A 16,860-nucleotide genomic window follows, 5' to 3' on the forward strand; every position below is an offset into this window, starting at 1 on the left:
AAGGGGCAGGGGGAAAGGTGAAGGGTGGAGAGAGGGAGAGAGGGGAAATCGGAGTGGAGTTGGCGTCGTTGGGCGTCATCGTCCCAAATTTTTAACTTTAATTTACACGGTAACTCTTATTTAAGATGGATGCGTCAGAGTTAGCGGACGCCTGCCGGCTCTGCCTAGACAAAGAAAGAGTTACAATACCAATATTTGAAGGGGAAGGTGTGGATCGGGAGCTGTATCATAAAATAGGATCGTGTCTTCCCGTGAAGGTAAGATGTCTTTCAGTGGTGCAGGTATTCATGTTTGTTTTTTTCGCCCTTCTTCTAAGAAAGGCAGCCTTTTCCTACGTGTATCTCATTCTATCAATGCTACTCTGCACTCTCTTTCTATTTCGGCTTGATACTAATTATTGACTCTCTTTCGGTAATTTTGTAATTGATCATGTATTGGTTATGCAATTTAGAGTTAATCTCTTTTCGGGAATATTATTCAAATGTTACCGCTATATTTGTGGGGCAAAAGCATATATTCTTTTGCGTTAGCTCTGAAAATTGGCTTTGTTTGTGGCTGGTCACGTTTTTAGGAGCTTTGATACATACCTCTCTCTACTAGTTCATAACCTTACTTGGTTAAAATGTCACTTAAACTGAATTTGTCCATCACCTGAACCCAGCACATTAAGAAACATATTGTTGCTTGAAAGTTTTTCCTCTTCATACTTGCCTCTCGCTCGAAGGATTTTAATCCCAAAGAAGTAATTTTAAAAAATAAAATATTTTACAGCTTGCCAGCGATGACCCTCTCCCAAAGAAAATTTGTGATGACTGCACTGAAAAATTGGAACTGGTATACAATTTTTGGAATACTGCTGTCAATGCTGAGAGGCAATTATACGATTGGTTGGGTTTTAGTGAACCTATCCATAGGACACCTATGGATGTACTGAAGACTGAAATGGTGAGCCTGTTTTCCAGCCATGTGCTTCCTTTCTTTTGGTTTTTCAGATTGCAAGTAGTGTTCCTAATATACTTTAAAATTTCAGATGGGAGAGGATTCTAATGGAGAGATGGATCTAGATGATTCACAAGACCCTTTGGACCATCACCATCGCCATCATGGCCCAGAAGGAAGTGAGGAGGAGAGTGGAGCAGAAGACGGGGAGGACCACGAGGAATTGGAGGATCCAGAGGAGCCGGAGGAGGATTCTGGTGGAGGCCAAGAAGAGACGACAACTAAGACACCTGTCAAGCCTACCACCAGCCCTCCTGTTAATCCCCCCGTAAACCCTCCTGTAAACCCTCCCGTAAATCCTCCTCTCAACCCTCCCGTCAAACCTCCAATCATCATACCACCGCTACCAAGCACCTCCAACACAACACCTCTGACTGGGCTTTCTATACTGTCCGGGCCGTCTAGAATACCTGGTATATCAGGAATATCTCTGTCAGCGCTAACTGGACTGAAGACCTCTCAATCGGGCCTCTGTGGACTGAAGCCAGCCCAATCTGCACACTTGGTGCTGACTCCACCGCCTCCCCCTCAAGTATATAACTCAACCACAACTGCGCCAGTCATCGACAAAGAAGCATGCAGGTAAGCTTCAACTTGTTTAATTTTCCTTGGTCTCTAAGTTCTTTTGGTATAGCCGGAGACAGTTGCTTATCAATAATTCAATGCAAACAAGACTAGTGATACTTATTTCAATTTCCTGTGATTTTACATGTTTTTCTGTGTTTTTTTTTTTAAATTCATTAATGATGAATGACTGTCTCAGGTGTATATCATGCTTACTGACGCTAAGAAATAATGCCTGACGTTTTCATTTTTTCACAAATTTAGTCACTAATTTCACGAGTTTTCATTGGAATTAAGGCATTATTTTTCAGCTCTAGCTACAAAGTCTGTCAAGTTTTTACCACAAAAAGACCATGTTTCTCAACCCCATCAGTTTTCTCTCCTATTTGCTCATATTGAGTAAAAGTCATTGACAATGAGGTGAGACTTAAAGGTTTGACTTTGATGAAACCAAGGCCAAGTTAATAAAAAAAAAAAAAAAAAAGAAAGTTGGTCCTATCAGTGTGTGCAGTAATTTTCCTGAGTTTAAAGTTCCATGTACATAGTAGAAATTTTACCTCTGCCCCATTTAAATTTGATCTGAGATTGTTTCACTACTGAATATCCTTTATTTTTTCAAGTACTTGGTTGATTAATGAAAATTTGATGGGGTTGCCTTCACTCATGCATTTTACTACAATATATTGGTGTGCTGATCTCAGACAATTCTTTTCTTTTCCCTGAAAAATATTTTTAGAGGGAGAGAAAATTAATTTTCTGTTTGGTCCAAACCATAACATATTGCTGGTGGTAGTTTTCTTGATTTTCACGACACTTGTGAATGCTTTTCACCTTTCTTTTTAAATTGTGTTTATGAGTTTGCTTTTCTCAGTTTTTGGTGTTTTAATTTATCTTATTGATAAACCTATGTGAAAATTAATGTGGTGGGTGCTGGCACAGGCTGTTGGGGAAAGGTAGTGGTATATAACATAATCTCTCAGATCGCACAAGATTTCTGTGTGGTGAACGTGATCAATTGATCCCTACAGAACTTAACTGGGAATCAATAATGTTTACTGTTGTAATATTCTCTGTTTCTTTTCAATTTCAACTTTTCTCATTCTTGTCTGAGGATAGATACTGTCATTGTAGGTACACTAACATGACCTGTCAGCATAAAAAGAGAAAACAATTGAAATAACAGACAAAGCACAAATGACACACTAAAAAAAAAACAAGAAAAAAACCACAATACTACTATAGATAAGATTTCTGATTGATTTGTATTTAATGCAATTCATATGTGTTCATCGTTGATATGTAATTTAAATGGCTGCCCTGGTTCTGTGCCGGCCCTGAAGGCATAAGATCTGGCCTAACCTACATTGATCCACAGTCTGCTTTGGTTTCTTAATTTCTTTCTTTATTTGTTTTTTTAATCTTGATTTATTTGCAATTATTATTAATTTGAGCGAGGTTTCATTTGCCATTGTATTGCCATTGTGATTCAAGTCAGTTTTATGTTGTTGTTTGACAACCTGTTATGCGTGCTTGGTGTTCATTGTAGCAGTGGGCCAGTCGTCCAAGCAGTGAGGAATGGAGGCAGTGAGGGCAGCCATCAGAGACAAGTTTTAAAATGCACTGAGTGCGGGAAAGAGTTTTCCTCTAATGCAAAACTGGTTCAGCACAGCAAAATTCATAAGGAACGTAATTTTGAATGCAAGCTGTGCCTCAAGAAATTTCTGACAGAACACCACTTGAAGATGCATGGTGCGATGCACGAGGAAATTCGCCCTCATACATGTGACAAGTGTGGAAGTAGTTTCCGGTATCTGAAAACCTTGGAAACTCATAAGAAGATTCATGCTAATGAAGAAGATGACCATCGCTTTTTATGCCTGGTTTGTGGCATGCGGTTTTCTACAAGAAATGCTTACAATCATCATTCCAAGAGCCATAAAGACTCTGTGAGAAATATCAACATCAATTTAAGTTGCAAAGTTTGTCATAGAACCTTTACTTCAAGACAGTTACTTGTTCAGCATATGCGTATTCATACTGGGGTTCAAAGTTTTTCCTGTGATGTTTGTGGTAAAAACCTAACTAGTCAAGAGTCACTTCTCTGTCATAAACTCATGCATTCTGGTGAAAAGCAATTCAGTTGTGAAACATGTGGCCGAACATTTGCTCATCGAAAGTATTATGTTGTTCACCAAAGAATACATACTGGTGAACGACCTTATAAGTGTGATATTTGCAACAAGAATTTTACTCAGTCATCAACTCTTACTGTACACAGAAGATACCATACTGGTGAAAGGCCATATCGATGTTCTGTGTGCTCCAAGGGATTTGTGACTAAAACTTTGATGTTGTCTCATCACCTAAAGCACCAAACTTCAAGTTAGTTACAGGATCAGTGTATCCCCTTCCCTGTTATAATTTGTCTATTAGCATTCAGTCCCCCTCCCCCTTTTTTTTTCTTTGTGTAGTTCTGTTAATGTGCAGCTTGTTCTAATGAGCCCTTGTAAATGAATCAGGTCAGGTTTTTGTTTTAATACTGGGCATAGCTCTTTTAAACTTGTACAAATATTTTCACTCAAACTTTTTTATTTTTTCCAATCTATTTATTTTGTATGTGTCAGGTATGAACTGAACACTTCACATGTTTCATTACTGTTGCTCGAAGAGTGGCCTGGGTGACCAAGGTAGACAGTCAAATACAGCTTTACCCAACCTTTTTCTTCCCTGTAGACCAGCTTGAGCCCTACTTGGCCAGCTTGGTTAGCATGACTTCAAAAGATCGTCCCTTGTATTTCCAGTTTAGAAACCATATAACTCATTGGTTTGGTCTTGTTTTTCTCTGGATTGTATGATTCACACCATCCTCTAGTTCTTCAATTCCTGACTTAAGTTTTTATTTTAAAAAACATACAAAAAAACACATTTTCTTGTTAAGTAAATTGCCTTAGAGCCAAATTTAACCCAGCTTGACATGACAGTAAGGGGTCAGGGTCAGGGCACACAGGTGCACTACGCACACACCCAATAGTCTGCCTGTTCAGCAGCCCACCAGTAACAAAGCTTTGCCCAGTGTGACTTTAGCAATCTCTTCTTTGCAGAGACAGTGGCTCCAATGAGACTAGTGGGAAGAGGGAGGCTCCCTCCAGGACTCAGAAAGAAACGTGTCAAGTGTGCGGGAAAAAATATGTCGCAAGCTTTATGCCTGTGCATATGAGAACACACACTGGTGAGAAGGCTCTTGACTGCCCTCTTTGTGGCACATCTTTTCTAAATTACAAGGCCTTGCGCAGTCACATGGTGTGCCACTCTGATTATCGACCGTTCTCCTGTGATGTGTGCCAGAGAAAATTTAAACGCAACAATGAGTTGAATATGCATATGAAAATTCATTCTGGCGAGAAGGCCTATCAGTGTGATTTATGTGATTACTCCTGTGTGCAGAAGTCAAACCTTGTCATTCATAAAAAGCGCCACAGTAATGAATACAAATTTATGTGTGATATTTGTGATAAAGGGTGTTACACAAATCAAGAACTTCAAAAGCACAGAATGACTCACATGGATATTGCCCATAAATGTAAAGTGTGTGGTAAAGAATTCCATCACAAATATGGATTGACAATCCATGAGAAAAAACATAATCCTAATTATGAACCTCCTGTTGGACAATTTAAATGTAACATCTGTGGAAAGAGTTATGTGAAACATAGTGGCTTGAAGGTCCACATGAGGCAACATACTGGAGTTAGACCGTATACCTGTGATGTCTGTGGAAAGTCTGTTTCTAGTAAGGCCATATTAGAAGTGCATTCAAGAACACACACTGGGGAAAAACCTCACATCTGTGAAGTATGTGGGAAAATGTTTACCTCAAAACGATATCTTGACACCCACATACGTACTCATACGGGTGAGAAGCCATTTAAATGTAATGTCTGTGGTAAGAGCTTTACTCAACATTCAACTCTGATAGTTCATTCTCGATATCACACTGGAAAACGGCCCCATGAGTGCCCCACATGTGGTAAAGGTTTTGTTCTTCGTTGCCAATTAAAATCGCATCAGAAAAGTGCCAACCACTATGCTGAAATGCAAGTTGACAGTGATGAGTGTCTTGTAGAACAAGATGAACTTGATGAGACATCCATTCAAGAAACTGAAGTAACTGATGAAACTATTGTTATAACCTCACCTATGACTACAGATGATGTTATAATCACCTGTTATGGTAGTTTAGATTTATCAGGAAAAATAATATTTTCCTGTTCTACTTGTCAGAAAACGTTTGCTGACAAAGACCATTTGATTGCTCACAGGGCAAATTCCTGTCAGTTGGATGACCAACTTGTCAAAAATGAACCCTCTGATTCAGAATGATGTGTTTTTCAGTGTTTTTCATTGTAGTCTCTGATTGGAACATTACAGTTGCTATTTTTGTCTCTAAGTTATATCAATGGTGTCAAAGAATTTGAATTGTGCCGTTATCTGATAATGGTCTGATAATAACATCACATTTGTAGTTTGTTGTTTTAAGTTGTATCAATGAGCTCTAGCTCTTGAATTGTGTGGCCTTATTAAATGATTGAATTTACGTGGTTTTCTAGTTTTTAAAACTAGAGAGTAATACTCTCCAGTGACATATTTGACTGTATTTTTCTATGTTGATGTTGTTTATGCATTGTGCATACCTAATTCAAGGATGTGAATGGTTTGATTCTTAGTTTCATGTTGCTATGTTGAGAGAAGAATAACCCGTTTCTTAACCAATACTTGTTTTTAGATAGAGGTGTTCAACAGTTGTTGTGTTTCCATTTTTGTCATGTCATGTCATGTCTTAATTGATTTGATTATCATACGCAACTTTGTGCTGGCATATTAGTGTTGAGTTAAGTTATTTTGTTTGAAGAAGGGCAGGTAGAAATTCAGGAAACTAGTGTTCATATGTGACTCATTTGGCCCTTCTTTGTTTATGTTTACTTAGGCTCATTGGATGTGTTCTTAACTTCATTTCCTACATTCTATGTAATTTAATTATTTTTTTTTTATAATAAAAGTACATAGAAGTCTTTTATTTTTACAAATTAACTACTTTCTGTTTTTGCTTGTTATCTGAGTCCGTTTCAATCAGGATTGTCTTGACTGATGATGAGACAAGAGCGGTTTACTTAGTTGTTAAAAGTCTCCTTGGCATAGCTCTAGCAGAATACATTTCTTTGCAGATGTGTCGCTGACCCCGGTGCTTGGGTCAGCTGTGAGTGCTCGGGAGGCCAAATTACCACCCAAGAGCCTGTTCCTCATACTCATGCAGGAGTAAAATCTCATCGATGTGGGATTTGCAATATAGATTTTGCCAGCAGTGCAGCTCTGTTACGTCATAAGGGAATTCATCAACTTTCTGTTGTGGAGTGCTCTGTATGTGGAGCAGTATTCACATATCCATTCCAACTAAAGAGACACTCAAAGACACATGAAAAAAAATCTTATCTATGTTCTTTCTGTAACAAAGCTTTTCTCTCTCAGGATGGATTAAATTGTCACACTATTCGTGTCCACACCCAAGATAAACCATTCAAATGTGACTTCTGTGATAAATCCTTCAAACTTATAGCAGACTACAAAGTCCACCTAAAAACCCATCTAAGTATTAAAAACTACCCGTGTAACATTTGTGATCAATCATTCGCTAAGAAGTCAGCATTAGATTCTCATTTAAACAGACATCTGAAGAGGTATCAATTTAATTGTGAACTTTGTGGGAAAGGTTTTTATATCGCGTCTGAGTTTCAAGCTCACAAATTAAAACACAGTGGTGTCCGTCCTCATAAATGTACAACTTGTGCAAGATCTTACAGCCGCAAGAGTGCTCTTATATCTCATTTAAAATCTCATTCACAAAATTTTAAACCAAGGCAACCCAAGCATCAATGTGGGTCTTGTAATAGATTGTTTCACAGCTCATCATCTCTTATGGAGCACCTGCGCATTCATACTGGGATCAGTAACTACACTTGCTACATATGTCAAAAAGGCCTTTGCAGCAAAGCCACTCTGGAGTGTCACTTAAGAACCCACTCTGGGGATAAACCTTTTGTCTGTGAAACATGTGGAAGGACTTTCGGTTCCCAAAAAAACCTGACAGTTCATAATAGAGTGCACACGGGGGAAAAGCCGTATGTTTGCTCTGGCTGCAAGAAAGGGTTTAGTCAAAGGGGGGCATTAACGAAACATCAAAAGAAATCCTGTAATGGCTTGCAATGTTCATCATGTGACATAACTTTCAAAATTAGAGATGAACTGATAAACCATTTAAGTAGTGAGGCGCACACCACCAAAGTGAGACAAATATGTGAAGATGTTCCTGAGGCATTGATACCCGATGTGCCATTACAGCTCCCTTGTATACCCAATTTCTGATTTTCACAGATTTTGCTTTTATATTGGAAAGAATTTGGGAAGCGGGTATCTTGTGATGATATGATAATTGTGAGCAAAGTGGTAGAAACTTACAGTTTGTGATAATATGTCCATTATTTTACAATAAGATTAAAAAGTTTATGTTTTATGTCACGACTTTTCTGTTCAATGTGATTAACTCTGTAGATCCCTCATCCAATACAATGCGTACAAACTGACACCTACCATGAACCGCCACCAAATACTAAGAAATGGAAACAATTGACAAACACCACACAAAGCCACTCCAAACACTATCCCAGCATCCAGTCTTCTTCTCTAGTCTCTCGTCTTTCTCGTCTGGCCCCTCGCCCCGCCTCGAGCATGGCCCTTTAGCTCTCAAGACTAAAACCTGAAACCTCCATCATCCTGGCTTGTTTTAGGTCAATCCTAACAGAGAAGGCCAACCGAATCGCGGCCATGCTGAAGCTGGCTGCACAGTCGGGCTCGCTGAGCCGCGCCACCCGGAGCTACCCGTGCCCCGACTGCGACCTGGTGCTGCCCAGCCGGCAGCGCCTCACGCAGCACTGGAAGGTGCACCACGAGACCCCGCTGCTGGCCCCGGTCACGCCGCCCGAGCGCCGCAAGCAGCGCCGCGAGGAGGAGGAGCAGGAGGAAATCATGCGCGCCGCGGCGGTGGCGGCCGCCGTCAAGGTGGAGGTGCACTCGGGCAGCGAGGACGAGATCGTGTCCACCAACCTGCCCATGTTCGAGTGCACGCAGTGCCACAAGGAGTTCAGCACGGAGAAGTCGCTCAAGATGCACCAGGTGGTGCACACGGAGGAGCGGCCCTACACGTGCAACGTGTGCTACAAGTCGTACAAGCGGCCCTACGAGATGAAGATGCACCAGCGCAAGCACACGGAGCAGAAGAAGCTGCAGTGCAACGAGTGCGACTACACGACCATCTACAAGTCGGCCCTCAACACGCACAAGCGGCGCCACAGCCAGGAGTACAAGTACCACTGCGAGATCTGCGGCAAGGGCTTCTTCGTGCACACGTGGCTCATGGAGCACAAGAACTTCCACACGGGCGAGAAGCCCTTTCAGTGCGACGTGTGCGGGAAGGCCTTCCCCTACACGAGATACTTGGCAGCCCACAAGAAGACAATCCACCCGGACGAGAAGCAGCCCCCGAAGGTAAACGAGTGCAAGACGTGCGGCAAGGTGTTCGCGCACCGCAACTCGCTCTCGCTCCACATCAAGTCGCACACCGGCGAGAACGTGTTCATCTGTGATATCTGCGGCAAGTCGCTGACCAACAAGGACCACCTGAACCTGCACCGGCGCATCCACACGGGGGAGAAGCCCCACGCGTGCTCGTACTGCGGCAAGGCGTTCAGCAAGCCGGGCAACCTGACGCTGCACGAGCGCGTGCACACTGGCGAGCGCCCCTACACGTGCGACACGTGCGGCAAGTCCTTCTCGCAGCGCTCCACGCTCGTCATCCACAAGCGCTACCACACCGGCCAGCGGCCCTACGTGTGCCCGCACTGCTCCAAGGGCTTCGTGTCCAAGGCGCTGCTCAACTCGCACCTCAAGAACACCTGCTACCAGTAGGCCGAGAGCGTCTCGCCTCGCTTTCCCAGAGTATCTCCTTCAGGCAGCAAAGCTGTCACTAGTGCCTTTGTAACTTTTCTGTACTGTAAAGTGGACTCCGTTTGCCAAATTCAATACACCCTTTCCCTTTGAGGTATACTTCTTGACATATGAGTAGTGCGTTTCCAATAAATGTGTGCCTTGGTTTTTGTACTTGTATTGTCTAGATTTGCTTTTGTGAGTGACCTCATGTCTTGTTCTCTGGCAGTAGAAGCTATCAAGTTCTTTTAAATTATTGGAGTGACCAAAGATTTTTTTTTTTTGAGACAAGTGTTATACTCTATGGAGCTTCAAAACTAAAAGAGACATTCTGAACCAAGATCCTAAAGGCGAGAAAGCAATAAATAGTGAGAACGGTGTCTTAGTTGTAGAGGAGCTGAAACAGGGCTCTGGTGAAGTTGATTTAATTCATCATATATTTTTATATGCTTAGGGTTTTGTTCAGATCAAGGACGGGGTACAACTCTTTGTTGCCAATTCCAGAGCTGACTGAGTGTGTGCTAGCATGCTAGCATATCCATTATTGAATGTCAATTTAAAAAAAGGAAAGAAGATGAGGCCCGCTTGGATTGCAAAGCAGTTCCACATTAATGTTTGGGTATAAGGGTATGAATCTGTGTTTAATAATCACAGAATGGTAAAACATAGTAGATTTAAGTAAGTGAGGCCTTATATACTTGTATCATGTTATATTTTTTAAATTTGTCACTACTAAGCATGTATGAATATTTTTGGGACAACACTTTTGTTTTGAACAAGTTCAATGTAATTACAGGGTTTCCACAGAAAAGGATGTTGTATATGTACTTTTCAATGCGCAAATTTGTTTTAAATTTTTGCTACCAATGCTAAAAGTTACTCTGTATTATTTACAGAAATTTACAGTGCCTCAGATATTGAAATTGATCTTCTATCAGTTGTAACTCACTTCTTTTTAAGGTCAGTTTACTTATTGTGTCTTTGTTATTTTATTTTATTGCATACACCTTAGTGAATGCAAAACCGCATTTTGACCAATGTAAAATATGACTTATTATTGCTGCAAGTTGTACTATTGTTTTGTTTTGAATTTGTATATAGGGAGAGTCTGTGACACTGCCAAGCATCGTCATGTTTTATTAACAATGTGCAATCATTTATACCTTACCAAGTAAATTTGGTTCAAGGGGTTACCATAATTGTTTTACTAGGAGATCTGTGTAATCCAGGCATACAGATTTTAAAAATTGATCAGAATTTTTATATCCTCTTTCACTTTATTTTTAAGTTCATTACACCATTTTGAAGTGTTGAATTGTAACGTGTAGCTTAAGTTTGCACTTTAAATCAAAGTATATGTTATTGTTATAAGGACACCCATTATAATGTGGTCTGGACTGGAAAACTCTGTGCAAATTCTTGATAGATGCTGGTAGACCGTCACTTTACTTGTTTTCTTTTCAGCGTAGATAAGTGAAGCGAATGGTGTTTTCGTCTATTGTGACATGATACCCACTAAAGTCTGTCAGGCCAAGGACTCCGACTCCACTGCCTACCTTTCCTAGGTAGGCACTACTCCCTTCCATCACAGTGAGAAATGACTTCATTTTTATTTTCAGAAAGACCCTATTTATGGGACACTTCTCTTTTATTGTGAAAGAGAAGAATGTTTGTGTGTCCTGATTCCTATTTTCTAATAGCTTATGAAAACTGAATAAAGATCTACACCGCACCCTAATTTTGTATCATAGGATTTGTTCTTAGGGGCACAAAACCCATAGTTTGGAATTATTTTGTTGTTATATCATTTTTGCACTTAAAAACTTCATTGTGTCTTGTGAGAGAATATTTATGCCAATAATTTGGTACTATGTTGAAGTTTGATTAATTGGGACATCACTAAATGCCTCAAGATATCTTGTGTTATGGGGCATGTGATGCACCATTCTGCTTGGATCAGCTTGTTTGTTTGTGAACCTTTTTCCTGTTTACGTGAATTCCTAATTATTACTGTTGTGGAATTATTTCTTTGTAATTAAAAAAGCAAAATATTCTAAATAAATGTAAGAATATTTTTCCTGTTACGACTGGTTTATATCTTTTGAACAGATTGACTGATGTGCCTTCCTTGTGACAAGCGATTAGTAGATGAGACGTTACATTTATATTTATATAAATTGGTCATAAGGTTGAAAATTCATTTTGTATTAAATCAGTATCATATTATATTCTATGTTGAATTTTTTACAAATAATATGTATATTTAATTCAGTTTATGGTGCTTACTACCTCTCTATGCTGGATCAATAAACAGTAAGGTATGCACTAACTTCTCAGAGTTTAAGAATTAAACTAATGTTGTTTTACGTTTTATCCTCAGTTGTTCCTTCGATTTGCTTCATGGGGGTTCTGTTTTAAAGGTGACGAGTAAGAGACTTCCCTCTCCCTTCGTTTACAGGGAAAGCAAACCAAAACATTTCAACGAGACACTAACAGGAGGAAAGATATGTGAGAGGGTCTTACTGTACACAAAAGAAATACCGTAGAATACTGGAACGACATTTCAAACGGGGAGCAACATGTAAAAGTAACACACAGCTGCAAGCAGAATGAGAGGGTGCGGGGAGGGGAGGCGGCGGCGGTAAAGGAGGGCGTGGCGTAGCGGCGTAGCGCTAGGCAGCGCGAAGCACGAGGGGGAGTTGTCGGTGGCATGGCGGGGTGCGGGGTGGGGCGGGGTAGAAGGGTTAGGTAGCGGGGCGGGAGGGGCGGTCGCAGTGGTGGTGAACAAGTGTTCACGTCTCGAGGATTTTCTTGGAAGGAAAATCTATGACCATCTCCATTTCCTGAAAACACCATCTGTCGGAGCAAAATGTCTGGAGAAACTGCTGTCATGGAGGTGGACAAACCGACACAAATTAGCAATGGAAGTAAATCAGAAGATGTGTCAAACGGCAGCACATCATTCGAAGGATCTGTGGTGAGTATAGGAGCTGGGACAGTGTCAACTCTCACGTGTTTCGAGGAGTTCTTTCTGTGGTCGAGCGCGTTTGCTCGCGGGTAGCAGGTACCGTACTTATTTTGACACATGATTGCTAATTGGTCGACTTGCGACCCTGCCTCTCTTTCCGTTCCTCAGTGCGGCCTAACCTACCAAGTCCGTCAACAACTGTCAAAATGTTCAAATTCTCTAATGTAAAGCTCTCAAAACAGTGATTCTTTTGAAAATTTTATAAGATTTTATCTATATAGCAATTTCTGTGTTGTTTACTTTGTTTATAATGGTTGAATCCATACGTGTCACTAATAGGAATAGAATTAAACATGCTTAAAATAATTTATTTCCTTTGTGCTCGATAGATTGCATCTCCATCGATTGAGAGCTTCTCCACGCTGCCAGATCAAGAAGATTTAGAATTCAGTTTAGATGCTGATGCAGGAGATTTGCAAGTTCGTGTGGACAATCCTCAAAAGCACTTGGATACACTTGAAACCTATGTGACATTCAGAATATGCACGCGTGTAAACATTGTAAGTATTGCGCCGCAACTTTCGTTATTTTAAGTGTATTAAATGCCAAATTGTTATGCTTTGCAATTTCTCTCTGTCTTGTTTCAGGAATCTCGAGTTGAGTATAAGGAGAGTGAATACTCAGTTAGACGCCGTTACAATGATTTTGTATGGTTGCGCCAGAAGTTGGTTGAGTCATTCCCAACTCATTTGATACCTGTGAGTTTTAACTATAGGTTTTCCTGGTTGTAATGTTCTGCTAAACTGACTAAATGACTAAAAAAAATCCTGTTTGTTATTTTTCAGCCTCTTCCAGGCAAACACACACTTTTAGCCCAGCTTGACCGTTACTCTAAAAATTTTGTATTGGCTCGTTTGGCAATGCTTCATCGCTTCCTCACCAGAGTTGTTGCCCATCCTGTGTTGAGCTATAATATGAGTTTGTATGTTTTTCTTACTGCTAAGCCATCGGTAAGATTTTTTATTACACTGTGCTTCGGGTATTATTAATCTTCTCATAAATTTTATAAACTAATATAATTTGAAATCTTTTTTCTTGTTAAGGAGTTTAATATTCACCGCAAGAGTGGGCAAGGTATTTTGGGCCGTGTGACAGATTCATTACAAAACTTGACTACAAATTATTTAGTTCGTCAGCGATCTCCTGAGTTTGATTCTGTGAGGGATTATGCTAATACATTGGGCGAAAAACTGACTCAACTAGAGAAAGTTGGTCGAAGACTGCAAAAAGAGCGTCAAGGTGTGTACATGTGTTCTTTGCTTGTTAGAGGAATCAATTTTTTGTTTTGCTTTACGTGTGCATTTTATGTTTTCCATGTTTTAATTTTAATGTATTTTTCCAGCCTACCAAGGAGAACTTAATCAATTTCAGCAGTTGTTTACTGTCTGGGCCACATCTGAACCTGAACTTCGCCCTCTTCTCCTGGCTTTTGCATCAGCAATTGAAAGAAATACAGCAAGCCAGCAAAATACCCTTTTGGATTCATTCTCTGCAACTTTTGAACAGGTATGCTCCTTAATATCTATTTTTCCTGTTCATTTCATTTCTGTAAGACTTTGTATAGAGCCTTTAGTTTCTATGTTTGTTCTCTTTTCTGTTTCAGCCACTGAAGGAGTACCTGCTTTATGTAGATGCTGTGAAAGAGGCTCTACAAAGAAGAGATGCTGTACAAATTGAGTATGAACTGGCAGTAGATGAGCTGAACAAGAAGAGGAATGAAAAGGAACAGGTATGTGCATTTGTTTTTTCGAGCTCACACGATCCTATTTTTGTGTCCTGTCTGTCCGGACCTCATATTATTGTATCCATTGGTCTTCACTTTTTAGCTTGTAAATCTTGAGGGGACATCTGGTGGAGCAAGTAGTGCTTTTAATCTTTGGAAAAAGCCAGCCGAAGCTCGAGACGAAAAAATTGAAAAATTAAGTCAGTTGATTCCCAATTTGGTGAGACAAGCTGAGGTAAGAAAACTGTGCATAAATAAATAAAATTCAAAAATTTGACTTTTTTTGTAATTATTACTTTATTTTGTGTTTTTAATTTTGCCGCATCAGGCAAATCAAGACAAAATGCAATGTGCAAATGAAAACTTGCGGTCGGATCTGGAGCGCTGGCATGTTGAAAAGAAGAAGGATATTCGAAATCTCTTATTATGTATGGCAAACCAACAAATTCAATATTATGAAGATGTAAGTTTGCAATGTTAATTTCTTCTTACCAACTCGTTGAATTTTCCATGATTTAGTTTTGAATGTTTATTTATCTGTCAAATTATTTTCATAGGTATTATCATCATGGGAGCAGGTTATTCCAGAAGTCAAATGTGCCAATCAGACAGCAGGATCAAGTGCTGCAGAAAACATTCCTGCTTCCTCCAGTATGCAATTTTCAACTTAAAATCCAGCAGCCTCTGTCAAATCTCAATTACTGTAATTTACACTTTTGGTGTGCTCCCCATTGTGCCGTACATACTATTCCATGTTTGGAACTTGAGTTTAAGGAAAATTGGTATTTGTTTGTACTAGATACGAGTCTTGTTAATACTCTGTTCTGTGATCTTTACATTCCATTGGAATTGGAAGTGTTGTATGCTTTAGGTGCAGCTTGTTGCCTTTCATTTTAAGTCTAATATGTGTTGACTAAAACTGGTTTGTGTTCCCATGTTAATTTTTTATCACTAAGCATAATGAAATGTATTTTTTTAAATGCTAGAGGAATTTTTTTGTGAAGTGTGTAGCCGTATTAACTGTAAGGTGCTACTTCATGTGCAGATATTTTCATAATGCCCATCTTTCTCACTCTACATTGGCATAACACCTAATGTTTGACTGCAAAATTTTCATGCCTTTCATTCTGTAAGCTAATTGCGACCAATGTCAGAGCACACGAAATATGAAGACTTTGTCGTTTAACAATCGAGATATAAGGTAGCTGATTTGTCAGATTTTGCTTGTGTGAACCACTAAGGAAATCAGATAAAGGGTTGTAAAACAACTGATGTTTGAATTTGGGCATTACTTGTTTGTCCCAACCTGTATATTTTTATCATAAAGTGCAATATTTTTCATATGGTTATTTTCAGCATATTGTGTTGTTTTTATTGTTAATCCTGTGTTCAAGTGTATTTGTGATATTTATAGTCTTTGCATCACGTTTGAACCAATGCTGATGTCAGTAATAGTTACAAATTGTTGCCCTGTTGAGCCACTTTAGATTTCATTCCTGAATGTGTTAAAAATTTAAGCTGCTAAGTATTACTAGTCATAAAACAGTCATAAGTGAATTTATTTCTGCCCTCTCCCTTATTTCTTTGATATGTACAATCATTGTTGGTAAGAAATCTCATATTCAAGCTTAAGAAATCTCATACTGGAACTGTAGCACATTGTACATGTATGGCATCAGATTTGTTTATATCATACTTGTTACGATAGTTGTTGAACTCCACTATTGTGCAAGTTTTTGTTGATGTGATAAAATATATTAAGTTACAAATCATTCACATTGTTACGTTGCACATTATTGTTCATTGGTTGTTTATTTTGTTTTGAGTTTCTTGAAAATAATTAAAACAAAAATAATTTAATAAAACTATAGTTTTTACTTTTGTTGACTCCTTGACTCGTGTGTTCAGAATCTAATGAACAGGCGGGCAAAAACTAACAAAACCAATAGTAATCGAAAATGGAGAGAAAGTAGTCCATCAGATTTCTTAGTCATTTGTTTACTGGGAGAACCCATTGGAACCCATCCGTGTAGTGCTCGGCCGAAAGGGCACTGAATTGGAAGGGGCTCGAAGCCGGGAACTCTATCTTGCCTACAAGTCCGCTACGCGCTACGCACTACGCCCATGCGGCTTTGAACCAACAGGCCAGGCCGCTGCCGGGCCGTGTTGGCGCCCGAAATCAAGCGGTTACTGGTTAGAACTGCAAAGCTGGCCGTGGTGGTTCCTTGAATGCCCCTGCCTCTACGCCAATCGCTCCTCTCAGGGTAACTTGCGGCGCGCGACCACGCGCGGTCAACAACAATATCAGTTCGGGTCGGAGTCGGAGTTGGTCGGAGTGGGAGTTGTCAAGGCAACAGCAGGTCCGGTTGACCCAGGCCAGCCCAGCCCAGCATCTCTTGAAGCTGCCAAGAATGCACGTAGCCAGCCTTGAGCTATGATAGCCAGGTAAGGAGAGGAATGCCGGGATGCACTTTGGATCCGTGTCGGATTCCGAAAAAGGATTCTGCAACAG

The 16,860-nt window shown here is 40.0% G+C and overlaps 2 protein-coding genes across 6 annotated transcripts; both read left to right on the forward strand.

The window, feature by feature from the left end:
* The first annotated feature begins 33 nt into the window (after window positions 1–33).
* LOC117647914 (zinc finger protein 2-like) lies at window positions 34–11,970 on the forward strand. 4 transcript variants are annotated; one of them, XM_034389910.1, is made up of 4 exons: window positions 34–257; window positions 772–945; window positions 1,031–1,581; window positions 8,403–11,970. In XM_034389910.1, exons 1-4 carry the CDS (start codon window positions 126–128, stop codon window positions 9,577–9,579), a joined length of 2,034 nt encoding a protein of 677 aa, XP_034245801.1. In that variant the 5' UTR covers window positions 34–125; the 3' UTR covers window positions 9,580–11,970. The 4 variants fall into 4 exon arrangements, with proteins under 4 accessions (XP_034245801.1, XP_034245792.1, XP_034245783.1 ...); XM_034389901.1 differs by lacking the exon at window positions 8,403–11,970 and adding an exon at window positions 6,786–8,133; XM_034389892.1 differs by lacking the exon at window positions 8,403–11,970 and adding an exon at window positions 4,665–6,654.
* Window positions 11,971–12,350: 380 nt separating this feature from the next.
* Window positions 12,351–16,120, forward strand: LOC117654036 (sorting nexin-30-like). Of its 2 annotated transcripts, none has more exons than XM_034400166.1 (10): window positions 12,351–12,574; window positions 12,955–13,125; window positions 13,213–13,323; window positions 13,411–13,575; window positions 13,669–13,864; window positions 13,968–14,131; window positions 14,229–14,354; window positions 14,452–14,583; window positions 14,677–14,811; window positions 14,906–16,120. In XM_034400166.1, exons 1-10 carry the CDS (start codon window positions 12,467–12,469, stop codon window positions 15,017–15,019), a joined length of 1,422 nt encoding a protein of 473 aa, XP_034256057.1. In that variant the 5' UTR covers window positions 12,351–12,466; the 3' UTR covers window positions 15,020–16,120. The 2 variants fall into 2 exon arrangements, with proteins under 2 accessions (XP_034256057.1, XP_034256058.1); XM_034400167.1 differs by lacking the exon at window positions 12,351–12,574 and adding an exon at window positions 12,710–12,789.
* The last annotated feature ends 740 nt before the right edge of the window (window positions 16,121–16,860 follow it).

This window comes from Thrips palmi, unplaced genomic scaffold (genome assembly GCF_012932325.1).
Source record: "Thrips palmi isolate BJ-2018 unplaced genomic scaffold, TpBJ-2018v1 HiC_scaffold_10, whole genome shotgun sequence".
NCBI lineage: Eukaryota > Metazoa > Arthropoda > Insecta > Thysanoptera > Thripidae > Thrips > Thrips palmi.